A 23,892-nucleotide genomic window follows, 5' to 3' on the forward strand; every position below is an offset into this window, starting at 1 on the left:
AAAGCCAAAAAAATCTTACAGTGGTCTACAAGGTCTAAATGATCTGTTCCCCACTTAACTTTTTTGACTTCACTCCCTATTACTCTCCTCTTTCCTTGAACACACCAGAATGCTCCCACTACAGAGCCTTTTTATTTATTACCTCTTTCTGGAATAGTGTTTCAGAGATAACTGGGTGTCTCACTCCTTCACCTCCCTTAGACCTTTACTCAGATGTTACCTTCTCAGGAGACCTTTGTCGGCTACCCTGCTTAAAATTACACTGCAACTCTCTCTTCCCTCTTTCCTTTGTTTTTCTTCATAGCACTTGTCATGATCTTACATGCTACATGTTTAACTTACTTTGTTGTCTTTTTCCCCAAACTAAAATGAAAGCTTCTGAGGATAGGTCATTTTTTTTTCCATCTGTTGTGTTTAGTGCCAACAGCTGGAGCAGTGTCCAGCAGATGGTAAACAATCACTAAACATTTGTTGAATGAATAGTAAGTATAGTTGAATATATAGCGAATGAGTGAAGAAAATATTCCAGGTAAGGGTGAAACTACATTAACCAAGCCTAGAACTGTGGATGGTATATTTAGGGTCAGTAAAGAAAACTAGTTTGCTATTTCAGTTAAAAGCAATGATTTAAGCCTTTAGGGAGTTACTCTGATGAAAGTAAAATTATATTCTTACACATTCTTTAAACATAGACCCTGTACTTTATTAAATCAAATCCACTGTGTCAAAATCTCTGTTAACAAGTTAGCCAAGGGTCAGAGTTGAGGAAACTTAACCTAGATGGGACTGAGAAGGCAAATGGAATATCTGCTAAAACACCTTTTTTTCAGTAAGATAAGGCCTAGCTCTAGAGAACTCCTGGGACTCACATGCAGGCTAGGCTGTGTTTTTTTCCTAGTTGTCCTGTTTCAAGAATATGAATAGCTGTTCCCAGAAACAAGATTTTCTCTCTCTTAGGCCATGGGTGCCAGGGTGGTGATGTCTATATTACCTGGAAGTGGGAGGAAGAATTCATTAAAGCTCAGTGGGAGAGTTAATTCTGCAGCACCCTCTATGCCTTCTATGTTATTTCAGTTTTAAATACAAAAGTGGTTTTTTTGTGTGTTTATGTGTGTTTTTATATAATATAATATCTGTAAGCTTTTGAAGCAGCTGTAAATTATTGGCAGTGTGTATTATTGGCTAGGCATTAGCTACTAACATTTTACCAAAAAGTCATGTCTGTATGTACACTGATAGTACTTTACCTACCTAAAGAAGTAAGTATTTAATAGAAGTTTTTCTAGTGAATGAATCAGTCTACTATAAATTGATAACACTGGTGATTTGAATATTATATGATAAATTATATATACTATATATAGTATACAGTATATAGTATTATATAGGTAGGAGTTTGACTTGTAGATTAATATTAATAAAGTCTAATACAAATGCTTTTAAAAATCAGCCAGGTAGATTTCAGGGCTGACAATCTTAAAAATTAAATTATCTAACTACTACCCTTCCTTCAATATTGGCATTCTCGACTTCACATAAAAGTATATTGAGATTTTTATTTTCCTTAGGAAATGTTTCTGAGTCTGTTATCACACATAAAGATGAGCAATAAAAACCTCAAAGTACAATAACATATAGAACATAACTGCTTTGATTTTAGAAATTGTGTATTTTCAAGGTCCTGAAATGTGGGCTATCTACGGGTTTTTTTCAGGGCAAATGATGTGAGGGTTGGTACCTTAGTGGGGGAGGACAAATATGGTAACAAATACTATGAAGACAACAAGCAGTTTTTTGGCCGTCACCGATGGGTTACTGAAACGAATGGCAAAAACACATTTTGGGATGTGGATGGAAGCATGGTGCCCCCTGAATGGCTGTAGGCAGACCTCCAAGATTTGCTTCTGCGATCACTCCTGTGGGCCCCTCCACAAGGCCATCTCTGGATGTGGCTTCCTGAGAGCAAGTAAAGAGATCACCTGAGATGGAAGCCACAGCCTTCTGTGTGCATCATTGGCTTCACTGTATGACCGATGATCCTCCAACAACAAAACCACCTGTTACTCATAAATTCATCTGGACAAACCATAAGTTCAATGTGAGTGGCACTCCAGAACAATATGTACCTTATTCTACCACTAGAAAGAAGATTCAAGAGTGGGTCCCACCTTCAACACCTTGCAAGTAAAGACACTGGAAAACAGTTTGAACATGTGAAATATGGGGCTCTTCATGCAATTGCACTTTTACTGCTTACTATTCATTTGATTAAAATTGTTTGATTAAGAAAAAAAAGAAATTGTGTATTTTCTTAGCAGGAGTTATCTACTATATCTATGGGAAAGTCTCACTTTTTCCATGGAGCATATAATATTAAACCAATACAACTTTTCTGTGAATCTAATGAGATAAATTGGTCATAAAATGTACTGCAAGATAACTACAACATAGACCTGCTGTATGAAGGTTTTGTATATGAACCACTTAAATATATCATACATAATTTTTGTTTTTCAAGTGATTCTGATCTGTGCTTTCAGCCCAACAGTAAATAGACAACAGCTCCAGTTGTCTATTGAGACCCCTGCAAGTTTGCAGTTGATAAAACTTCTTTTTCATCTTTATAAAATGTAGTGTGGGGAAATATCTGTTCATGTCTTCTGCCCATTTTTTAACTGGATTATTTGTTTTTTGGTTGTTGAGTTATATAAGTTATTAAGATATTTTAGATGCTAACCCTTTATCATTGGCAACAACATGGATGGAGCTAGACAGTATAATGCTAAGTGAAATAAGTCAGTCAGCAAAAGATAAATACCATATGATTTCACTCATATGTAGAATTTAAGAAACAAAACGAGCAAAGGAAAAAGAAGAGAGACAAACTAGGAAGCTGACTCTTAACTAGAGAGAACAAACTAACGGTTATCAGAGGGGAGGTGAGGGTCGGTGGGTGAAATAGGTGATGAGGATTAAAGCGTACACTTACCATGATGAGCACTGAGTAATGTATAAAGTTGCTGAATTACTATATTGTACACCTGCAACTAATATAACACTATGTTAACTATACTGGAATTAAAATTTTTAAAAACTTAAAAAAACGTAGTGTGGGATTGTCATGAGAAACGAGAAAGGCTTCTTCCTGAACATTTTTCACATTTTCATCTGGCGACAGAAAAATCTCCCCAACACTTGCCAGTTAACTGTTGATGAAATGGTCTTACAAAGTCTTATCCTGCTTCTGCATATCCAGTCATTTGATTAATCAGTTTTACTGGAATGATTTGTGCATTTTGTTTTGAGGTGGTGAGTAATAAATGCGGGGGGCATGGAATGAAATCCTGAAAAATAATGATAATATTTAATAAGACCGTTTTCATTTCCAGTGGCTTTGAAGCGTATGTTGAATTTCAATGTGCCTCATGTTAAAAATAGCACTGGAGAACCAGTATGGAAGGTAAGAGACTTTATTTTAATGGGGACTGTTTCCTTTTTCTTGGCTCTTCAGGAGGAAATTTCTTGTTAATGCTGAACAGTAGCACATTTTAGTTGTATTTTTATTAAACATGGTTTCTTTTTTTTTGAGAGAGAGCGTGCGCATGTGAGCAAGCGGTGGGGGGGAGGAGGTGGGGCAGAGGGAGAGAGAGAATCTTAAGCAGCCTCCATGGTCAATGAGGAGCCCAACATAGGACTCTATTTCACAACCCTGAGATCACGACCTGAGTCGGATGCTCAACCAAGCTGAGCCACCCAGGAGCCTCTTAATGTGAATCTTTTTAATAAACACTTTATGGAGGGAGACAGACAAGGATGGTAATACTCATCTGGGGAATCCAGCTGATCTCTTGGCTCTCACTAGTAGGTCTTTAGTCTGGTTGATATTTTGTTCCTTAGCTTTGCAAGTCCTGAATTTGGATCTTGCAAGCTTGTTCAAGGTTAGTCAGATTCAGGGAGACTGGTCCGTTTTAACCAACTCATGAGAGAGTGATCTGTAAACTAGAATGCCAGCTTATTAGTTTATGATCTATAAAACTGTCAGGGAAACTGTTAATTGGACTAGAAAGCAATCTATAATCTTTCTCCTTTGAGAAATGCTGGAGAACCTTTAAAAATTCCTGTCCTTTGAGCTTCTTCATTCTAAACTTCTACTTTCTTTCTTCGAAGAGATTAGAATACAGCTGATTAGGTTTAAACTTACTAGTTTATCGTCACTTTATACTTCTTTTTTACTAATAATTGAGAACAGATCAACCTGATTACTATTATGGATGTTTCAAAAACTCTGATGAGTCCTTTTAATTCCTTTGGGTTAACTCTAAAGGTGGTTAAAGTCATCTATTTTGAATTTATAAGTTAAGCTTCAGAGTATCCCCTAATTTTTACCTTCTTCATGTTTATTTGTGGGCATCCTCTTAATTGCCCCTTGCATAAGCAATGCTCATTTATTGTTTCTAAAGCCTGTATTAAGCTTTTCAATTAAATAGCTTGAGAATTTCTTGGGTACAGATTTGTGTCAAATTTTCTCCTTTCCCATTCTTCTATACAAGATTAATAATACAAATATACGGAGTTTTAAAGAGGGAAGACTTTTGAGAGATGAAACATCCAACTTCTTATAACTAGAGCAGAAGAGTCTTAGCTTTTGTTTCTTTTTTTAAGATTTTTTTTTATTTATTCATTTAAGAGAGAGAGAGGCAGAGGGAAAGGGAGAAGCAGACTCCCTGCTGAGCTGGGAGCCAGATGTGGGGCTCGATCCCAGGACCTGGAGATCATGACCTGAGCCGAAAGCAGATGCTTAACCATCTGAGCCACCCAGGCGCCCTTAAAGATTTTATTTTTAAGTAATCTCTACACCCAGTGTGGGGCTCAAACTCATGACCCCAAGGTCAAGAGTGGCAAGTTCCTCTGACTAGGCCAGCCAGATGCCTCCAGTTTTAGCTTTTCTAAAGGAAATGCTGGCATATAGCAAAAGCATTTTTTTATGACAGCATGTTTCATCCTCTCATTAGCAATTTCTTACTCCATAAAGAATTATTGAGGTAGTTATGAAGAAACACTAATTGAAGTTTCTCTTTTATTTGCTTTAACTCTAAAGGTAATTTTGAGTTAGAAGACTCAGAGTTCTTACTACCCTTCAAAGATGTCAGTTTTAATATTTTAGAATGTGGAAAAATGTATGACAATAAGGCTGGCAAGTACTCTTGAGGGACTTAATTTTTTAAATGAGTATATTATTAACCTGAGATGCTTAAATTACCAAATTTTCTTTATACTTGTTACACATCAGTTTTGAGAGGGACTAATTTTTACTTCTCTCTTTTTAGAAAAGATATGTGCTAACTCTGTGGGGAAGCATATGTGAGTTTGTTGTATGTTCAGAGTCCTTTATTACTAGTTTCGGATGAATATTTTATAGTTTCTAGTATGCTTTTTTATCCTAGAAAAAATACTTTAGGAGAATAAATTTATGTAATATTATTTCAGCCTTAAGTGAGCATGCTTTAAAAAATAGATTAGGACATGAATGTACATTTTAGTAAAAGATGGAAAATATTAAATTGAGGTAAGTAAAAGAATTCAGCATACATGATTTATTAAAATAAAATATACTTCAGCATTGTCTTAATATGAGTTCTTCATCGACTGTTCACTGATATTCAAAAACACTTTTTTTTTTTTTTAATTTTAACTAGGTGCTCATTTATGACAGATTTGGCCAAGATATCATCTCTCCACTGCTGTCTGTGAAAGAGCTGAGAGACATGGGAATCACTCTGCATCTGTGAGTTCTAATAATGACATATTTCTAATAATGACATTTGTTTTCAGATACTTTGTTAAAGGATATATTTGGCCACCTTGAAATCAAATTATTAAGGGACATTTATAGAGAAAATAATACTAGCTACAGTACTTGTATAAAACAATGTTTTTTTCTCTTATCTCCTTTTATCTATTTACTTCTGAAGTTAAAAATAATTCTCAATCTGAGACTTTATAATTTCAGAATTTAAATTTTCTCTCTTGTGTCTTTTCATACAGACTGGTTTACCCTCTCATGTGAAGGAAAAGAACTGGTTCTGTTAAGGTCTCTTCCATCTCTGAAAATTTTTTATTTCTTCAATTTAAATATACTTTTTAAAAAGAATATCTAAATTAGTTTATCATTAATATGAAAAATATAAGTATCTATGAAATAATCACTATTAATCACCATAGGACCTATCTATGTTGTCTTCTTAACTACTGACTGTATTTGATTTTATTACTTCTGATATGTTTGATAAATAAAACAAATTGCATTGCTTTGTAGACTTGGCTGAATAGAACATTTGGAGAAGGGCTGTACTCATGAATACATACTAATACTTTTATGTACTGAAGGAATCCAAGATATTCTAACATATTTGCATTTTGTTCTATTTATGGTGTTATAACCAGTTCTCATTCTATTATGTTATGATATATTGGATTGAAATGTGCTCTTTTAGTGGGAATGTGGTTTTAGATTTACAGTGAGTAACATATCAGAATGTGGTTAAATTCTTAAATTCTACAATTTTATGTTGAGCATTTGTTTTAAATTAATAGAATATTATATTGCATTAATTCTAAAATATATTTTTCACTTTTCTTATATTTCTGAAATTAGGATCTATCTTCTAATTAATGCTATGTCATGGTTAAATTGGCAGCATTTTTCTGTCAATTTTAACAGAAATTATTATTATTATTATTTTTTTAAAGATTTTATTTAGGGGTGCCTGGGTGGCTCAGTCGTTAAGCGTCTGCCTTCGGCTCAGGTCATGGTCCCAGGGTCCTGGGATCGAGCCCCGCATCAGGCTCCCTGCTCCGCGGGAAGCCTGCTTCTCCCTCTCCCACTCCCCCTGCTTGTGTTCCTGCTCTCGCTCTTTCTCTGTCAAATAAATAAATAAAATCTTAAAAAAAAAAAAAAGATGAAAAAAATAAGCATTGGTTACTATTGCTGCCTAACTGATTATTAATTCATTTATTTTACTAACAAAAGATTAAAGTTTATAGAGTTTAAGTGATTGTCCCATAATTGTACAGCTAGTTAGTAGCAGTGTTCAGGTTGCTTGACCATGAATTCTCTACTGTTTGTCTACTGAGCCATAATGGCTCAGTAACGGTGACTAACAGAGATGAGCCTTAGTACTTCCTTAAGGAGTGACAAGCTAGTCTGCCAGTTTGAGAGTAATAAATTCTTTCTGCTACCTGTTGCTGTTGTCACCAGAACATGAAAAGATCACACAGCTGCCCTTGTGAATTTCTGTGCATGGTGCCTCTGGCTATTCTTCCCTATTTGCTGAAGAATACTTCGTCAGTTACTTCATATCCTGCAAGCTGGTTTAGGCTGATTTGTAGAAAATAATAATTATTAAGTTTCCAGAAGATGAAATGGTGGTTGTAGCCCTTTAGGCAGTTGGACAGCCAGCATAAGAAGATAACAAACAATGGCTGCCATAACGGTGTAATCTTTCTGGTGTCAGTAGCAGCAGCCAAACAGATGGAAGGAAGTCACGAAATGCAGACACAGCGGCAGCCTCTTTCACTCTCTTCCTTATAGAGAGGTGACTACAATAGAGAAGCATGTATAGGAAGACTGCATTTAGAAGATTGTTCATAGGATGACTAGACTATTGTACAAAGAGCATGTTGTCATATTTCCTGATACAAGGATAGCAGAATCTTACAGTGAAGAATAGAGACATTTTGTTATTTGATATTGGGATATTTGAATCAAGATACTCCCTGAATTGTAGGAGAAAACTATCAGGTGGTATAATCTATGAAATACTTAGATCTCTTGTTCACTCTCTTATGATGCAATAAATATAAAAAAATAGATTGTTTTAAAGTTTTAAGGAAGCATTCATATATCTTTCATTTAAAAAATATATTTGATTTTATTTATGGTTAAAATTTTTCATTATTATATTTTTAATGATTTTTTTAAAGATTTTATTTATTTATTTGACAGAGAGAGAGACAGTGAGAGAGGGAACACAAGTAGGGGGAGTGGAAGAGGGAGAAGCAGACTCCCCACTGAGCAGGGAGCCCGATGTGGGGCTCGATCCCAGGACCCCGGGATCAGGACCTAAGTCGAAGGCAGACGCTTTAACCAACTGAGCCACCCAGGCGCCCCAAAATTTTTCATTATTTTTAAAGACTCTTCCAGCTTTCTTTTTACCCTCTTACAGAACTGCACTCCCCAACCATATTTCTATGAAAACTGGAAATAAAATTGATATTGAATGTGCTTTAGTTCTTCAGGAAGAATATTGGTATTAGAAATAAGGTGATTGTAGTAGAAGAGATGAAGACTGACATTAGAATCTTACTAATAAATAATATTAGCAATGATACAAGGAAAAAGCTGGGTTAAATGATTAATTTCAGCAAGCACTTTTAGTATACTGGTTCTTGTCCCTGAACTGGTTAATTCCTAGTTTGAGAAATACTGTTCTAAACTATATTTGTAGATAAGTGACTAAGAAAAAAATGAATTTTATGTTCTTTATGTCTTTTAGGCTTTTGCACTCTGATCGAGATCCTATACCAGATGTTCCTGCAGTGTACTTTGTAATGCCAACTGAAGAAAATATTGACAGAATGTGCCAGGTAATATGGGTTCTTAATTTCCTGACCCTGTAATGTGGAAACAGGTTTTTTTCCAAAAAATTTCTTAGATTTCGGGATGCCTGGGTGGCTCAGTCAGTTAAGCGCTTGCCTTCGGCTCAGGTCATAATCCCAGAGTCCTGGGATCGAGTCCTGCATTGGGCTCCTTGCTCAGCAGGGAGCCTACTTCTCCCCTTGCCTGCTTCTCCCCCTGCCTGCCGCTCCCCCTGCTGTGTGCACTCGCGCTCTCTCTCTCTCTCTCTCTCTCTCTAACAAACAAACAAATAAATAAAAATCTTTAAAAAAAAAATTTCTTAGGGGGCGCCTGGATGGCTCAGTTGGTTGAACAGCTGCCTTCAGCTCAGGGCATGGTCCCAGGATCCTGGGATCGAGCCCCATGTGGGCTCTCTGCTCTGCTCAGTGGGGAGCCTACTCTCCCTCTCCCTCTCCTGCTCCCCCTGCTTGTGTTCTCTCTCTGTATCAAATAAATAAAAACTAAAAATTTCTTAGATTTCCAGTGTGAAAAATCAGAAGTTGTCTTACCCAATTTCCCACTTTAATTTTTGAGACTATCTTTGAATTTTAAAGAGACTGAAAGATTTAAAATTTTTTGGCTGAAGAAGCATATTGATTAGGACTTAACCTGGCTTTAAAAACCAGAAAATCTAACTATATGTATCTTTTTTTTAAAGATTTTATTTATTTATTTGAGAGAGAGAGAGATAGAGAGAGCACAAGCAGCAAAGAAGGGCAGAGGGAGAAGGAGAAGCAGGCTCCCCGCTGAGCAGGGAGCCCCATAAAGGGCTCGATCCCAGGACCTTGGGATCATGACGTGAGCTGAAAGCAGATGCTTAACCAACTGAGCCACCCAAGCGCCCCAGAAAATCTAACTATATTAACTTTAAAAATAGGGTTGTATTTTTCTAAGATAATAGGAAGTCTGGAAGTAGGCAGTCCAAGCTGGTATAATAGTTTTATGAAGTAGTCAAAGACTCCGGCTCCTTCAGTCTTTCTGATCTGTTGTCTTTGGTTTCTCCTTTTAAATGTCTTGATTGTTGCTTCCTGGATGTTGTGTGGCAGCTGAGGCTGATATCACATCTATGTTCAAAGCAAGAAGGGAGAAATAAATTATGCCAGTCCTAACTGTTCATTTTGATCAGGAAAGCTAAGATTTCCCAGAAATGCCCAGAAGACTCTAATTTATTTATGTTTCACTGGATAGAATTAACTTCAAAGGAGGGTGCAAAAGTTAATATTTAAATGAGTGTATTGTCCCCGAACAAAATCTGGATTCTTATAGCAAGGAAGAGGGGGAAAATGGATATTAGATAAGTAGCTAACAGTGTCTGCTAGCATCTTGTTGCTGACTATTGAATCAAATTACTACAGTTGACCCTTGAACAACACAGGTTTGAACTACACAGGTCCACTTATAGGCGGGTTTTTTGCAGTACAGTATCGTAAATGTATTTTCTCTCCCTTATGATTTTTTTAATCTTTTCTCTAGCTTACACTATTATAAGAATACAGTATATAATATATATAACATACAAAATATGTGTTAATTGACTAGGTTTCAGTAAGGCTTCTGGTCAACAGTAGACTATTAGTTAATTTCTTGGGGAATCAGAAGTTACACATGAATTTTCAACTGTGCAAGGTGTCAGCGCCCCAACCCCCGTGTTGTTCCAGGGTCAACTGTATTTAAATTGTTAACGAAGGTCACATATTTTGTGTCCTATGTAGCTGATGATGCCCAGCTTTCTCTTTTATCTTGCATAAACCTGACTGTGCCATTTTTTAAAGAGATAGGATTTATCAGTCCCTTCCACTTTTTGGCTATTATGAATAATGCTACTATAAACATATTTGTACACATTTCTGTGTATGTATGTGTTTTTATTTTTCTTATGTCCATTAACACCTAGGAATAGAATTGCTGGGTCAAATAACTCTATAGTTAACTTTTTTTTTTTTATAAGGCGGGAGACAAAATTTTATATAGAATATTACTTTCATTTTGTTGTTTATGTAGCATTTGAAGAATACACACAATTTTTTTTTTCAAGATTTTTATTTTTTTGACAGAGAGAGACACAGTGAGAGAGGGAACACAAGCAGGGGGAGTGGGAAAGGGAGAAGCAGGCTTCCCACGGAGCAAGGAGTCTGATGCGGGGCTTGATCCCAGGACTCTGGGATCATGTCCTGAGCCAAAGGCAGATGCTTAACGACTGAGCCACCCAGGTGCCCCCCACACACAAATATTTTTATGGATATGCATGTGTATGGTTTACCTTTTGAGAAACTGCTAGACTGTTTTCCAGAGTGGTTGCATCATTTTATATTCTTTCCAGCAGTCTGTGAGGCTCCCAGTTTCTCCAGATCCTTATCAGTACTTTTTATGATCTGACATTTTGATTATAGCCATCCTGAAGTGTTATCTCATTGTGGTTTTGATTTGCATTTTCCTGGTGACTGATGATATTATATGCACCATTTAATGTGCTTATTGGCCATTTGTACATCTTTGGAGAAATGTCTATTCAGATCCCTTGTACAGTATTTAATTGGGTTGTTCTTTTAATGTTGAGTTGTTAGAGTACTTTCTATATTTTGGATGCTAGACCCTTATCAAGTATATCATTTGGAAATGTTTTTGCCTATTCTGTGGGTTGTCTTTTCATTCTTGATGGTATCCTTTGGAGCACAAAAATTTTTAATTTTGATTTTAAACTTAGTTTTAAGTTGATTTTTTCTTTAGTTGCTTGTGCTTTTGGTGTCATATTTAAGAAACCATGGACAAATCTCCATGTTTTCTTCAAAGATTTTTATGCTTTTGGCTCTTACATTTAGATCTTTGATCCATTTTGAGTTAGTTTTTATGTATAGTATGAGTGAGGTGTCCAACTTCATTCTTTTGCATGTGGCTGTCCTGTTGACCCAGCATCATTTATTGAAGAGATTATTCTTTCTCCCATGAATGGTTTTGGCAATTTTATTGAAAATTAATTAACAATAGATACATTGGTTTATTTCTGGACTCTCAGTTCTATTCCACTGATCTCTATGTCTGTCCCATGCCAATACCACACTGTCTTTACTACTCTTGCTCTGTAGCAAGGTGTGAAATTGGGAAATTTATTCCTCCAACTTTACACTTTGTTTTCCAGATTGTTTTGGCTTTCCTAGGTCCCTTGAATTTTATATTAATTTTAGGATTAGGTTGTGAATTTCTGTAGGAAGCTACCTGGAGCTTGCATCTCATAGGGATTGCATTGAATCTGTAGATCAATTTGGGGAGAACATTGTCATCTTTACAGTATTAAATTTTCTGATCCATTGACATGGAATATCATTTCATTTGTTTAGATCTTCTTTAATTTCTCTCAATAATGTCTTGTAGTGTGCAAATAAAAGTTTTACATTTCTTTTGTTAAATATATTCCCTCATATTTTTTTAATGCTATTGTGAATGGGATTGTTTTAATTCTGTTTTTTGGATTGCTCATTGCAAATGTATAGATGCACAATTGACTTTTATATGTTGATCTTATATCCTGCAACCTTGTTCAATTTCTGTGTCCTTTTGCAATGTCTCCATCATTCTTGGACCACTTCCTTATTTTTAGGCACAATAAGATTATTCAGTCTCATCTCATACTTTCTCTGTTCTAGCCCAAGATTCAGCCATTTGTCTAAGGAGCCCTGGTTGTTTTTTGTAGAGAATGGTATTTAGAAATCAGCAACTGGGAATAAGGCATAGGCATTGCTACGAGGGTGTTAGAGTTCTTAGGACATCTCAATGGACAGAACTAGGAAATATATGTAGGTATATATACGCACACTTTATATCTATATTTAACTCTAGAAATCTTCCTTATCTCTCTAGATAAAAAGACAGATAGGTAATATCTAAAACTGTTTCATTTCAGAAATACAGGATTCATCCTAGTTTTTTCTTTTTCCCTTTGCAAATCTGTAACTCCTTTTTATGACAATGAGAAACATAACTCCCAATATCTTCCACGTACTGACTTATTTTCTCATTCCCCTTAATTCTCAGTCCTTCATCCTTTAATCAGTCCCGCAACCTTTGTTTAACCACTGCCCTGCTCAGCAGCCTTCCTCACACAGGCTCCAAACCCTCTGTTTTTCACACTTAAACATCTCTGATACCAGATGCATCTTAAAATTGATGGTGTGTTATAGAATTTTATTGGCAGCATTAATTCTTTCTTGGTGGTACATAATGGTGCTTCTTTCAATGGATAGTATCTTAGGTTCAAACAAATACAAGCATACGTTGTTTTATTGTGCTTCACAGATACTGCACTTTTTAGAAATTGAAGGTTTGTGGCACCCTGCATCAAACACGTCTGTCAGTGCCATTCTTCCAACAGCATTTGCTCACTTCATGTTTCTTTGTCATATTTTGGTAATTATCACACTGTTTCAAACTTTTCATTATTATTATATTTGTTACGGTGATCTGTGATCAGTAATAATTTGCTGAAAGCTTGGATGGTGGTTAGCATTTTTTAGCAATAGAGTATTTTTTAAGTAAGGTATATACTCTTTTTTTTTAGACATAATGCTATTGCACACTTAATAGACTACAGTATCATATGAACATAATTTTCATAGGCACTGGGAAACCAAAAAATAATTTGACTCACTCTGTTACAATGTTTTCTTTATTGTGGTGGCTTGAAACTGAACCCGCAACATATACAAGGTATGCTTGTATGGTTATTTAGGTATCTATTTGCCTAGAGTTTAAAAACATAAGTAAATTTGATTTAAGAATTTGCATAACTTTAAATTATACTACTTTTGGATGTTTGAGAAGTAATACTTCTGGAATTGGTCATTGGAATTATGTCTGAACAGCAAAGGAAATATGTTGTATTACTGCATGACTAGAGCAGTAGAAGATAGTATCTGCAAAATATAATAAGCATTTTACTATATGAGAGCCGTTTCTGGATATTTTTAAGAAAAACGCAGATACACTGTTTCAAGCAGTTTTATGTGATATTGTAATTAAAATAGAATTTTATTGATAATATTATAACTTTATTAATATATAGGTCCATTATATCTGGCAACCAAATAATCAGTACTTCTTCATGACTTTTTTCTCTTGGGATTTTTTTTTTTATTGTCATTTATATAATGACAAAATCTTGCTCCTGTAGTTATCTAAAAGATTTTTATTTGTGGTCATCCTTTATACTTGCTCATAAGAATGAAGTATTCATTGTATTTCTAGGATCTGCGAAATCAACTCTATGAATCATATTATTTAAATTTTATTTCTGCTATTTCAAGAAGTAAACTGGAAGATATTGCAAATGCAGCATTAGCGGCCAGTGCAGTAACACAAGTAGCCAAGGTAAGAGATTTTGGTTGGCTGATGACATTTTGTTAATGTAAAATTTAGTATATTCTGAAACCTGTTAATTGACTTAGGTGCCTAATTTACAGAGGACCAAATCAACCTAAGAAATATTTAGACTCATTACTTTTAGAAAGAGTTCTGATAATGCAAATTATCTACAGTTTGAACTAGGCAAAATAAACCAAACTAAAGGTACCTATAATTCAATGAATTTGAAAGATAAAAATAAAATGCGGAAATCTGTCTTTGTTTTAGGCTAGGATTTGTAATCTTTTTAGCTTGACTTAGAAATAGTTTGACAGTTGTGTTGTTATAAATTATACTAAAAATATATTGACATTATTTATTTATAGTCACCATACTATCTTCAGATCTACTTAGAAGAGAGAATCCAAAGAAGTTATATTGCGTATTATAAGAAAGAAGGAACTTAGGACAGGCCGGCCATTCTACATCACAGTTACTTTTTAGATAGGTTCAGCTTAGTTATAAATAAATCTGTAAATGTATTCTTGGTTATAGCCCTACTGTGCCCTGTGCTTCTTGAATTTGGACAAGACATGAAATTCTAGGAAATGATATAGGACAAATAAAAGCCTAAACAACTATGTATTTACTTCCCATTTTTTCCCACTGGTTAGATTTAGATAGTCTACTAACTACTACTGATTAGTTTTTGAGGCCTGTGTCTTAATGTTCTTCTTTTCAAAGTTTATCATTAATTTTAAATAAAATAATATTTCAAAGAGTTTTCTTAATTTTTCCCCTGATTTGCACTTCTAAAGAACTAGTATAACTTCTTTATAAGTGTTCAAGGTGGAAAAATAGTTACTATGACTTTCTTAAGAAAATGTTATTAAAATGAATGTGAAATTGTGATTTTTTTTCTTCAGAACTAATATAAATTCCGATCCCCACCACAGTCTTTAAACAAATTTTTATATCTATATCTATATTTTTGTATCTTCTTAAATTTTGTTTTCTGAAAATATTACTGCCCTCCTTATTTACATTCCTTTTTGATACTAACTCCTCATTCTTACTCAGGGAGGCAGTCTGCTACAATAGTATAATTTCTAGTTATTGAATATAATTATAATTTTTTCCATTTTTACCATTGGTTGATTAAATCAAACTAAGTGTGCTTTCAGTATTGTAAAATTGGGGCACCTGGGTGGCTCAGTAGGTAGAGCATGTGACCCTTGGACCCAGGGTCATAAGTTCAAGCCCTACAGTGGGCATGGAGTCTACTTAAAAAAATATGTTGTAAAATTGATTTCTAAACCTTTTCTTTTGTTTCTAGGTTTTTGATCAGTATCTCAATTTTATTACTTTGGAAGATGATATGTTTGTATTATGTAATCAAAATAAGGAGCTTGTTTCATATCGTGGTATGTAAAAACAGGAATATTATAATTCGTCGTTAACAAAATGAGTGATGTACCGTAAACAAAAATAGCATATTTGGTACAGTCAAAAGCCAGCTTTGATTACAGCAGTAGAACTCTAAAAGACTTTTTAAAGCACACCCAAGAAAATAAGTCTCAGACTGAATTCTGTCACTTGTAAGCAACATGTAGTAAAGTTGTTTTGTAAGCTCAGTGAAGTACCAATTCTCTGACCTTTTAGGTGCCACATAGCAGCTTGCGTGAATGGTTCATTCATGGCAAATAAGACAGTATTTTAGTAGTAGGATTCAGTGTATCTTCTAGTACTTTGACTCTTGGACAAGATCAACTTACTCTGCTTCTCTCTGCTTTAGTTTCCTCATCTGTAAAGTGGGGATAATAATACTATCTACCTCACAGAGTTTTTGTGGAAATTAAATGAATTAGTATGTGTAAAATGCCTAGAAAGGTTCCTGGCACATAATAAGGACTCAGAAAAGGTTGGCTAATATTGCTCTTTGTCAACCGTTATTATAGCACTATTATGGAATGAAGTACAGGTGCCTTTCTCAAATACAGGTTGTTAGACTCCCTTGATTCTTATACCCTCTTCATGCACTAGTGGATTGAATATTGGTATTTGATCAAATGCTATCTAACCACCTCTGGAGTTTGTATTCAGAATTTTGGTAAACTGACCATTCCTGGATGTAGATTAAAACTAGTAGACACACATGCATATACACACACACACACACACACACACACACACAACACCCAAGCCCCATTTTATTATCTATGTTGCTTTTTTTTTTTGCAAAACACTTTTATTTGTCCCTTAATCTTTTTAAGTGTACAATACAGTATTGTTGACTTTAGATACAGTGTTTATAGCAGATCTCTAAAAGTTACTCATCTTGCTTAACTGAAACGTTATGTCCACTGATGATTTCAGATATTTTAAAGAAAAATACAGGCTGTAGTAGATATGATTAGCCAGTTCATTCAAATAATCATTAATTTGCTGCTTAAGGATTGAGATGTTTGGGGCTGACTAGAACTTCATTGGTTCCTAAGTGGAGAGTATAGCCCCTTAAGGGGGCATTTGGAAATGTGTAAGGATATTTTGATTGTCACGTTAAGTTGGGCTGCTACTAGCATTCAGTGAGCAGGGACTAGGGATGCTAGATGTTCTGCAGTGTGTAAACCATACTCATAACAGAAAATTGTTCTGCCCAAAATGCCAGTGGTACCCTATTAGGAAATATTGGACCAGATGTTAAGCTCCCTGAGAGAAGGGAACATCAGTTTTTGACTTTCTTGAGCTCCATAGCATGCTGTCTTTTAGAAATTAAACAACATCCCTAAAGGGGTGTAAGCATTTGCTGAATTGCCCGTGTCAGAGATTTTTGACAATAGTTGTTATTTACAGAAGTCTATTTACAATTAATTGAGTTTTAATTAACTAGCTACTTAAGTATTTAAGTTACATGTTTAAAACCTAGTTTTCCGGGGCACCTGGGTGGCTCAGATGGTTAAGTGTCTGCCTTCGGCTCAGGTCATGATCCCAGGGCCCTGGGATCGAGCCCCGCGTTGGGCTCCCTGCTCAGCGGGGGGCCTGCTTCTCCCCCTTCCTCTGCTTCTCCCCCTGCTCATATTCTCTCTCTCTCTCTGTATCTCTGTGTCTTGAATGAATAAATTAAAAAATCTTAAAAAATAAAAAAATAAAACCTATTTTTCCTTAAGCCTTTAAGTGAAACTTATAAATTGTTATTTATAAATATGGTTGTATAAAAACAAAGCACCTTGTGCTCACTTCAGCAGCACATAGACTCAAATTAGAACCATACAGATATTAGCATGGCCGCAGTGCACGAATGACATGCAAATTCATGAGGTGTTCAATAAAAACAGCAACAATAACAACAGCAAAAAACAAGCAAGCACCTTAACTTTTTCTTTGATCAATTAACTCAGATTGAACAGACTCGATTCTAGTGAGCCCCAATTAACAAGCTTAGTCAGCAAACTTGGTTTGCTGAATTCCCTTAAACAGTTTAAATTGCATTTGTAAATTCAGTGTTTTCATTTTTAAGTATTTTAAATATAAGACCAGACAAATTTATAAATCTAATAAGCAAAATCTGCCCAAATATTTAAATAATTTTTTTAAGTAATTAAATTTATAGTGAGTCTAAATTCATTACATTTTCAGGTACTTATAAATATAACCAATTTTCTTATACCTCTCAACTTAAAGAATCACAAGTCTGAAATTATTAAAGTATAAGTTTATTAATTTTAAAGTATAATTGTATGCTTAATTGCCCAGATTCTCAATAGTATATTTATAATAATAATAGATTGTTCTCTAAGCACTTTACAATGTAAGTTCGTTTACTCCTCCGAGTAACTTTGTGAAGTAGGTAGTATTATTACTTACATTTTCCAGATGAAGTAACCTAGGCACAGATACTGAGTAACTTGGTAAGGAAATGGCAGAACCAGATTACTAAACCGAGGCACTCACTCCAGAGTCAGTGCTCTTATTCATTACATAATTATATGCCAAATCCTCTCAAATATCACAAGTGCTTCAACTGATAAACAGATTAGTCCCAACATAATATGTTAGTGTCATGGATTTTATTTATTTCACCTACTTTTCATGGATTGGAAATTTATCCTTTTAAAGGAAGCAGATTTTATCTTCTCAAAGTCAGGCTACTATCTCAGACAAACCAAGTTGTTAACATAAGTGAGTTGAGGTTATTGATGGGCAATGTTTTGACTCTTCAAGTCAGTTCTTATTTAGAGGTGTGAGACCAGGTTGTAGAACCTAAGGGCTGGAGACTTCCATTTGGATCTTACCTGCATCTTAGATTGATGGAATGAGCTGAGTATTTCCCTGGATTGGTGTCCCTTGAATTTACATAATTCACATTGTATCTTTTGGTCATTTCTGTCTTCTGATTTGAATCCGCAACACCAAGTAGCAGTATATTTCCTCATCTAGATTCTATATTGCGTGGTTGAATTCTTTATTATTTTTATGTCCTCTGGATGGTTCATACTTTCTTTAAATACTTTAATATATACAGTTGGATTCTGCTTTCCTCTCATGATAATCACAAGTTGTATTGAATTTTATATTTGTTTTCGCATTCAGGGTGTTGGGAAATTTAAAATATTATATAGATAATGTTTTAGTCCAGTCAGTCTTTTAACAAACATTTATTGAGCATCTATTTGTCAAATACTAGGCCTAAGTATTGTGAGAGATGGAAGAGGAGTAAGGCAAGGTCTTTGTCAAGTATAGTTTTCATGGCAATGTTTGTTTTTTTTTTAAGTGTAGCCCTAAGAATCACTTGAGGTGTTTGTCAAAATTGCAGATTTCTTAGAATTATCCAGATCTGTTGAATTGAATTGTTGGGGGAAATGGCTAAGAATCTTGAATTTTTAATAGCTTCCAGTGAAACTTTCTCTTCTTTCATATTTTTAGAGTGATTCTTATACCCACTAAAGTTTAGAAACCATTTCAGTACAGTGTAGTACATCAGAAAAGAAGTTCCTATAACTTACTGTAATACAAAAAAAATGATATGGGACACTGGGCTTGTGATAATTGATTTGCATTGTCCTTTCTGACAGTAGTTGGGTAATAAGTTCAGTAGTTTCTTGAGGCCATCTAGTGTTTGTGAATAAAATTATGGAATATGATATTTATTTTTTTATTTGCTCTGACAAAAATTTTGTATACCTTATGTGGCAGATTTTTTTCTTAGTACTACTCTGGTGTTGATACTGCTCACTCCTACTGATACTGAAGTGCTCTGGGGTTTTTTTGAGTTAGTATAGTTCTTAATGGATACTTGTTCACTTAAAAGTGTAACACATGAAAAATTTTACTTGTTTGAGTGTTTATTACAAATGTTATGAAGGCATAGGAGTTTGGTAACTTTTTTCTCTCTATGTTATTTTAGCTATTAACAGGCCAGATATCACAGACACAGAGATGGAAACTGTTATGGACACTATTGTTGACAGCCTCTTCTGCTTTTTTGTTACTCTGGGTAAGTTCTCAAATCTTTCTAGTTATTTCTTCAAAATATTTAATACTCCATTAGGAAAAATTTCAAATACACTTTTAAGTATGGAGATAAATGTAACTATTAAGGCACACTCCCAAGGTTCCAGAAAACACTAAATTTACATATACCATTAATCCACTATATTCAGAATTTTAAACATTTCTTTGGTACATCTAAATTTACTTATAGCTACCTTGTGTTCAGTGTCTAATGTGTGATTTTATGCTTTACTATTACTAATTACTGTTTAGAAACCTTCGAATTGCAATTTTAATTTTGCAGACACTGAAAACCCTAGTTAAAATGACCCTTACACTAAATTATTAAAGTTTCTCTTCATTTCACAAATGAGAAAATTGAGGAAAAGAGAGATACCATGAATAGTTTAGGATATAAACAGAAGTTTGAGGAGAATTTACGTGTAAGCTTTGGGGCTCCCTCCTTTCAGATATTTTTCTCCTTTAATTTCCAGCCCTGAATGCCAGTCTTTGATTCCTTAGTTTTAATTCACTGAAAAAATCTGGTCACACTGATTAGCCAACACCATATAAAAATGGTCTTTTTTTTTTTTTTTTTTAACTCCCTAATATTTTCTTTTTGAATGGAAAGGTCTATTTCTGAAACCTTGATTTTACTCTTGAGATAATAAATCCTCTTATGTTTCTAGCCTGAAATTTTATACTTCTCTTGTATTTTTGATGGTTAGGTATTTTACAGATATCCATTTTGAATATTAAGAGCTGAAATCATTGCTAACATCTGTTGTTAAAATAGGTGCTGTTCCTATAATCAGATGTTCAAGAGGAACAGCAGCGGAAATGGTAGCAGTGGTGAGTTCATACAGATATCCATTGATGACAAGTAATATTCTATCAGTTGTTTTCCTTCAGTGCCTCAAGTGTTTTTGTTAATATTAAGTATGTGATTGCTATGGGTTATATATTAAGTACCAAAGGCAAATATTCTTATTTTACGGCATTGGGATTACACCAAAAAAAAAGTAAACATCGTATGCTGTTATGTGATGGAGAAAAATGATTTACTTCGACATGCTATTCCAGCTGTTTCTTTTTTACTAAAATGTATATTTGTCTTTCTGCCTTGTTTCTCCAAGTAACGCTTATTTGATCCCCCAGATCATTTTATATTTAACTTCATTTAGCAAATGTTTATTGACAATCATAACTGTTTTTAAAATGCAGTGCATTTGCTATCCCATTATATTGGAGTAAAATATTCAGTATAAACTGGGCATTCAAAAATTTGCTTTAAAGATTAAAAAATAAGGGATTAGAGAAATTACAGAATTACTGAAAAGGAAAGGGTAAGTGGAAAGATGGAAGATGCACTAACATTTTTTAGTTTTATTAGCCACAATGAATCATTGACTGATGGAGGGCTGCTTTCTTTCACATATTCCATTTCTATTCTGGAGCCTCTTGCAGCCATCACTATATAGAGACATTCCTTGTAAAACAGAGTCATGATTGGGTAAGAGGGTGGCTTATTACTGCAGATCATTCCTGTACCCAAAGTAAAAATAGTCAGTGGAAAGTGGTTGTTAGTGAAACCAGGCCTGAGTCACAATAAAAAAGGCATTGGTCTTTTCAAGTCCAAGTTATGATGTTACTGAATAGTAAAGAAACTAAAATACTTAGATTTTAGAATTGCTATTTTGTAAAGAAGTTCCAGATTTCTAAGTTATGAAACTAAGAACACATTATGTTCTTAATGTTCATAATAACACATTTTATTATCCTATATAAAGTTCTGTGAAATTTTTAAGAGTTATTATCAAATTTGATTTTTCAGAAACTAGATAAGAAACTTCGAGAAAATCTAAGAGATGCAAGAAACAGTCTTTTTACAGGTGATACACTTGGAGCTGGCCAATTCAGGTATTATGTTTTATCAGGGTTTTGACTCAGTTTGTTCTTGAAATACAAATGGAATATTTAATTTACCTTCTGTTAGAAATTTCTGTTTTGGGGGCGTCTGCGTGGCTCAGTCAGTTAGGTGTCCAACTCTTGATCTCAGCTCAGGTCTTTACCTCAGGATTGTGAGTTCAAGCCCCATGAAATTGTTTTGCATTTTTCTCATCTGTAGGAGAAATTTTTCTGTTTATATGGCTTTGAAGGTCAGAAGCCATTTTATTTCAGTTATCATTAAGCCTCTTGGTAATGACAAAAGTAAGTGAAAAACTTGTGATGCTTATGTCTATTTCTACCTATCAACTAGTTTCCATTTTTACATTGAAATACTTGTTTATTAAAAATAATGGACAATATTGGGATGAAGAAGTAAAGAAACCCACACAAATGGCTGAGAATTATTTCAAAGGGAATAGACAGTATTTTGGAAAATTAATCCCTACCCCCAGTTTTAAGTGAATTAATAAAGCCTGTAAAAATAAATTGATAGTCAGTATAACTGACCTCCAGGGATGATAATTCTGTGGTAACTTTCCATAGACTTCATTTCAAGTCAGTTTAGATGGCTCCTACTGTCTTATGTACTATTCCTATAATTTGGAGTTAACACTAACATTATATTTCAGTTGTTTGTTCCAACTGTCTCAGCCCCCACATTATTTTAAACTCTTCTGTGATTTCATTGCTGGTCTTAAATACTCTTCAGAATGCTTCTCATTAAGGAGAGCAGAAATATCAAATTCTCACCTGATTTTTTTTTTTAAAGATTTTATTTTTTTGAGAGTGAGAGAGAGAGAGAGAGAAACAGCATGAGAGAGGAGAGGGTCAGAAGGAGAAGCAGGCTCCCCACTGAGCAGGGAGCCCCAGGACTCCAGGATCATGATCCGAGCCTAAGGCAGTCGCTTAACCAACTGAGCCACCCAGGCGCCCTGATTTTTTTCCCAACAGAAGCACCCACTGTAGCATCTCTTACTTAACAGTACCCTTTCTATAGTGCTCTCATAAAAGCCTTAGAAACCCACATAAAGGCGCTGTTTTATTTGGATAATTTCTAAAAACTTATAATATAGTTGTCTTATTTTTAATTTGTTGGGTGCATTTCTAAATTATTTTAATTAGGGGTCAGCAACTTTGTTGAACTATTGTTTTGGACATTTGAATCCAGTTGTAGGTTAATGATCCTCAATAAGAATTTGGTAATGCTTGAAGACATGTTTGGTTGTCACAATTGGGTAGATACGACTGGAATTTAGTGGGTTGCATTATAGGATGCTGTTAAACATCCTACGATGCACAGGACAAGCCCCCATGATGAGGAATTATCCAGCCCCAAATCTCAGTAGTGCTGAATTAAGAAACTTTGCCATAGGCTATCTTTCTTTGCCTTTCACCTAGCTCTGGAGTAATAAATGATAGTAGGTGGTAAGGGTGCCACTCCTACTTATTTATTGCAGAGTTTTATAATCAGTGCAGTGCATTTTTAATCCGTGCAGTGTAATGAGTTACTAAAATAGTCAGAGTTCTCTTGCAGGACAAAATATGAATAGTTAATATAATCATATAACAGTATCTTTTGAAAATTGATGTATACCCTTGATATGGTATTGCCACAGCAGACCTTTACAACTTTTGGAGACATAGGACAACAGATGACTTTGTGCCTCACTTTGCTTTAAGTATAGTCTATTTCACATCTAAGTTGTAATAGCGCAGTAAACAACATATGAAGTGTTTGGTAAGTGAATAATTATATAATTAGGTACCATCGTGGCTTAATGTTTTAGTTTTATATATTGTAATGGGATATGGTTTCATGAGGCTCTTCTCTAGAGTCTGCTTTTTGAATTTGTGTTTACAGAAAAAAGTTGCAATTTGTAATTTATGAAACTGTCAAACATTTTTGTAAATTTTTAAGATCCTATTCTCTCTAATAGTTTTCTCTGAAACTGACAATAGCTATTCCTTTTTTTCCCAAAAAAATGTGAAATACAAATCTAAGTAGAGGCAACTTATTCTTACTTTGATAACTATAAATATTATTCTGTAAAAGTACTTGCATAGATTTTTTTCTTTAAGACAGTTCCTCAAGACTTATAATCTAGCATTATACACAGGCTCTGAGTAGTCCAAAGCAATACTTATGGAATGTCGATATTAGCATACTTACTGTTCATGTCCAAATGATAAAACCAGAAAGTATTAGAAAAATTGAGATGTAGAAACTGTTATTAAGAGTTACATAATATTTTTTTAATATATTTACAGCTTCCAAAGGCCTTTATTAGTCCTTGTTGACAGAAACATAGATTTGGCGACTCCTTTACACCATACTTGGACATATCAAGCCTTGGTGCATGATGTACTGGTAAGAGGCTAAATATACCACATTTTACTAAAATGTAGTAATACTCAATGGTCCTTTTAATTTAAAATTAACG

At 34.5% G+C, this 23,892-nt stretch overlaps 1 protein-coding gene and 1 non-coding gene across 3 annotated transcripts in view; both read left to right on the plus strand.

The window, feature by feature from the left end:
* Positions 1-23,892, plus strand: part of SCFD1 (sec1 family domain containing 1) — a 102,554-nt gene that overhangs the window by 2,576 nt on the left and 76,086 nt on the right. The window contains exons 2-11 of one of the 2 annotated variants that reach the window (XM_032404873.1): positions 1,715-2,098; positions 3,390-3,460; positions 5,697-5,785; positions 8,556-8,646; positions 13,916-14,038; positions 15,348-15,435; positions 19,416-19,505; positions 20,298-20,353; positions 21,336-21,421; positions 23,720-23,819. In XM_032404873.1, coding sequence (XP_032260764.1) covers positions 3,404-3,460; positions 5,697-5,785; positions 8,556-8,646; positions 13,916-14,038; positions 15,348-15,435; positions 19,416-19,505; positions 20,298-20,353; positions 21,336-21,421; positions 23,720-23,819 — 780 coding nt within the window. In that variant the 5' untranslated portion in view covers positions 1,715-2,098; positions 3,390-3,403. The remainder of the gene's footprint in view (positions 1-1,714; positions 2,099-3,389; positions 3,461-5,696; positions 5,786-8,555; positions 8,647-13,915; positions 14,039-15,347; positions 15,436-19,415; positions 19,506-20,297; positions 20,354-21,335; positions 21,422-23,719; positions 23,820-23,892) is intronic. The other variant, XM_032404874.1, reaches the window with a different exon arrangement.
* LOC116633368 lies at positions 17,241-17,344 on the plus strand. Its single transcript, XR_004299656.1, has one exon. It is a non-coding gene; the product is annotated as a U6 spliceosomal RNA (small nuclear RNA).

The sequence above is a fragment of the Phoca vitulina genome, unplaced genomic scaffold (assembly GCF_004348235.1).
Source record: "Phoca vitulina isolate PV1807 unplaced genomic scaffold, GSC_HSeal_1.0 scaffold7, whole genome shotgun sequence".
NCBI lineage: Eukaryota > Metazoa > Chordata > Mammalia > Carnivora > Phocidae > Phoca > Phoca vitulina.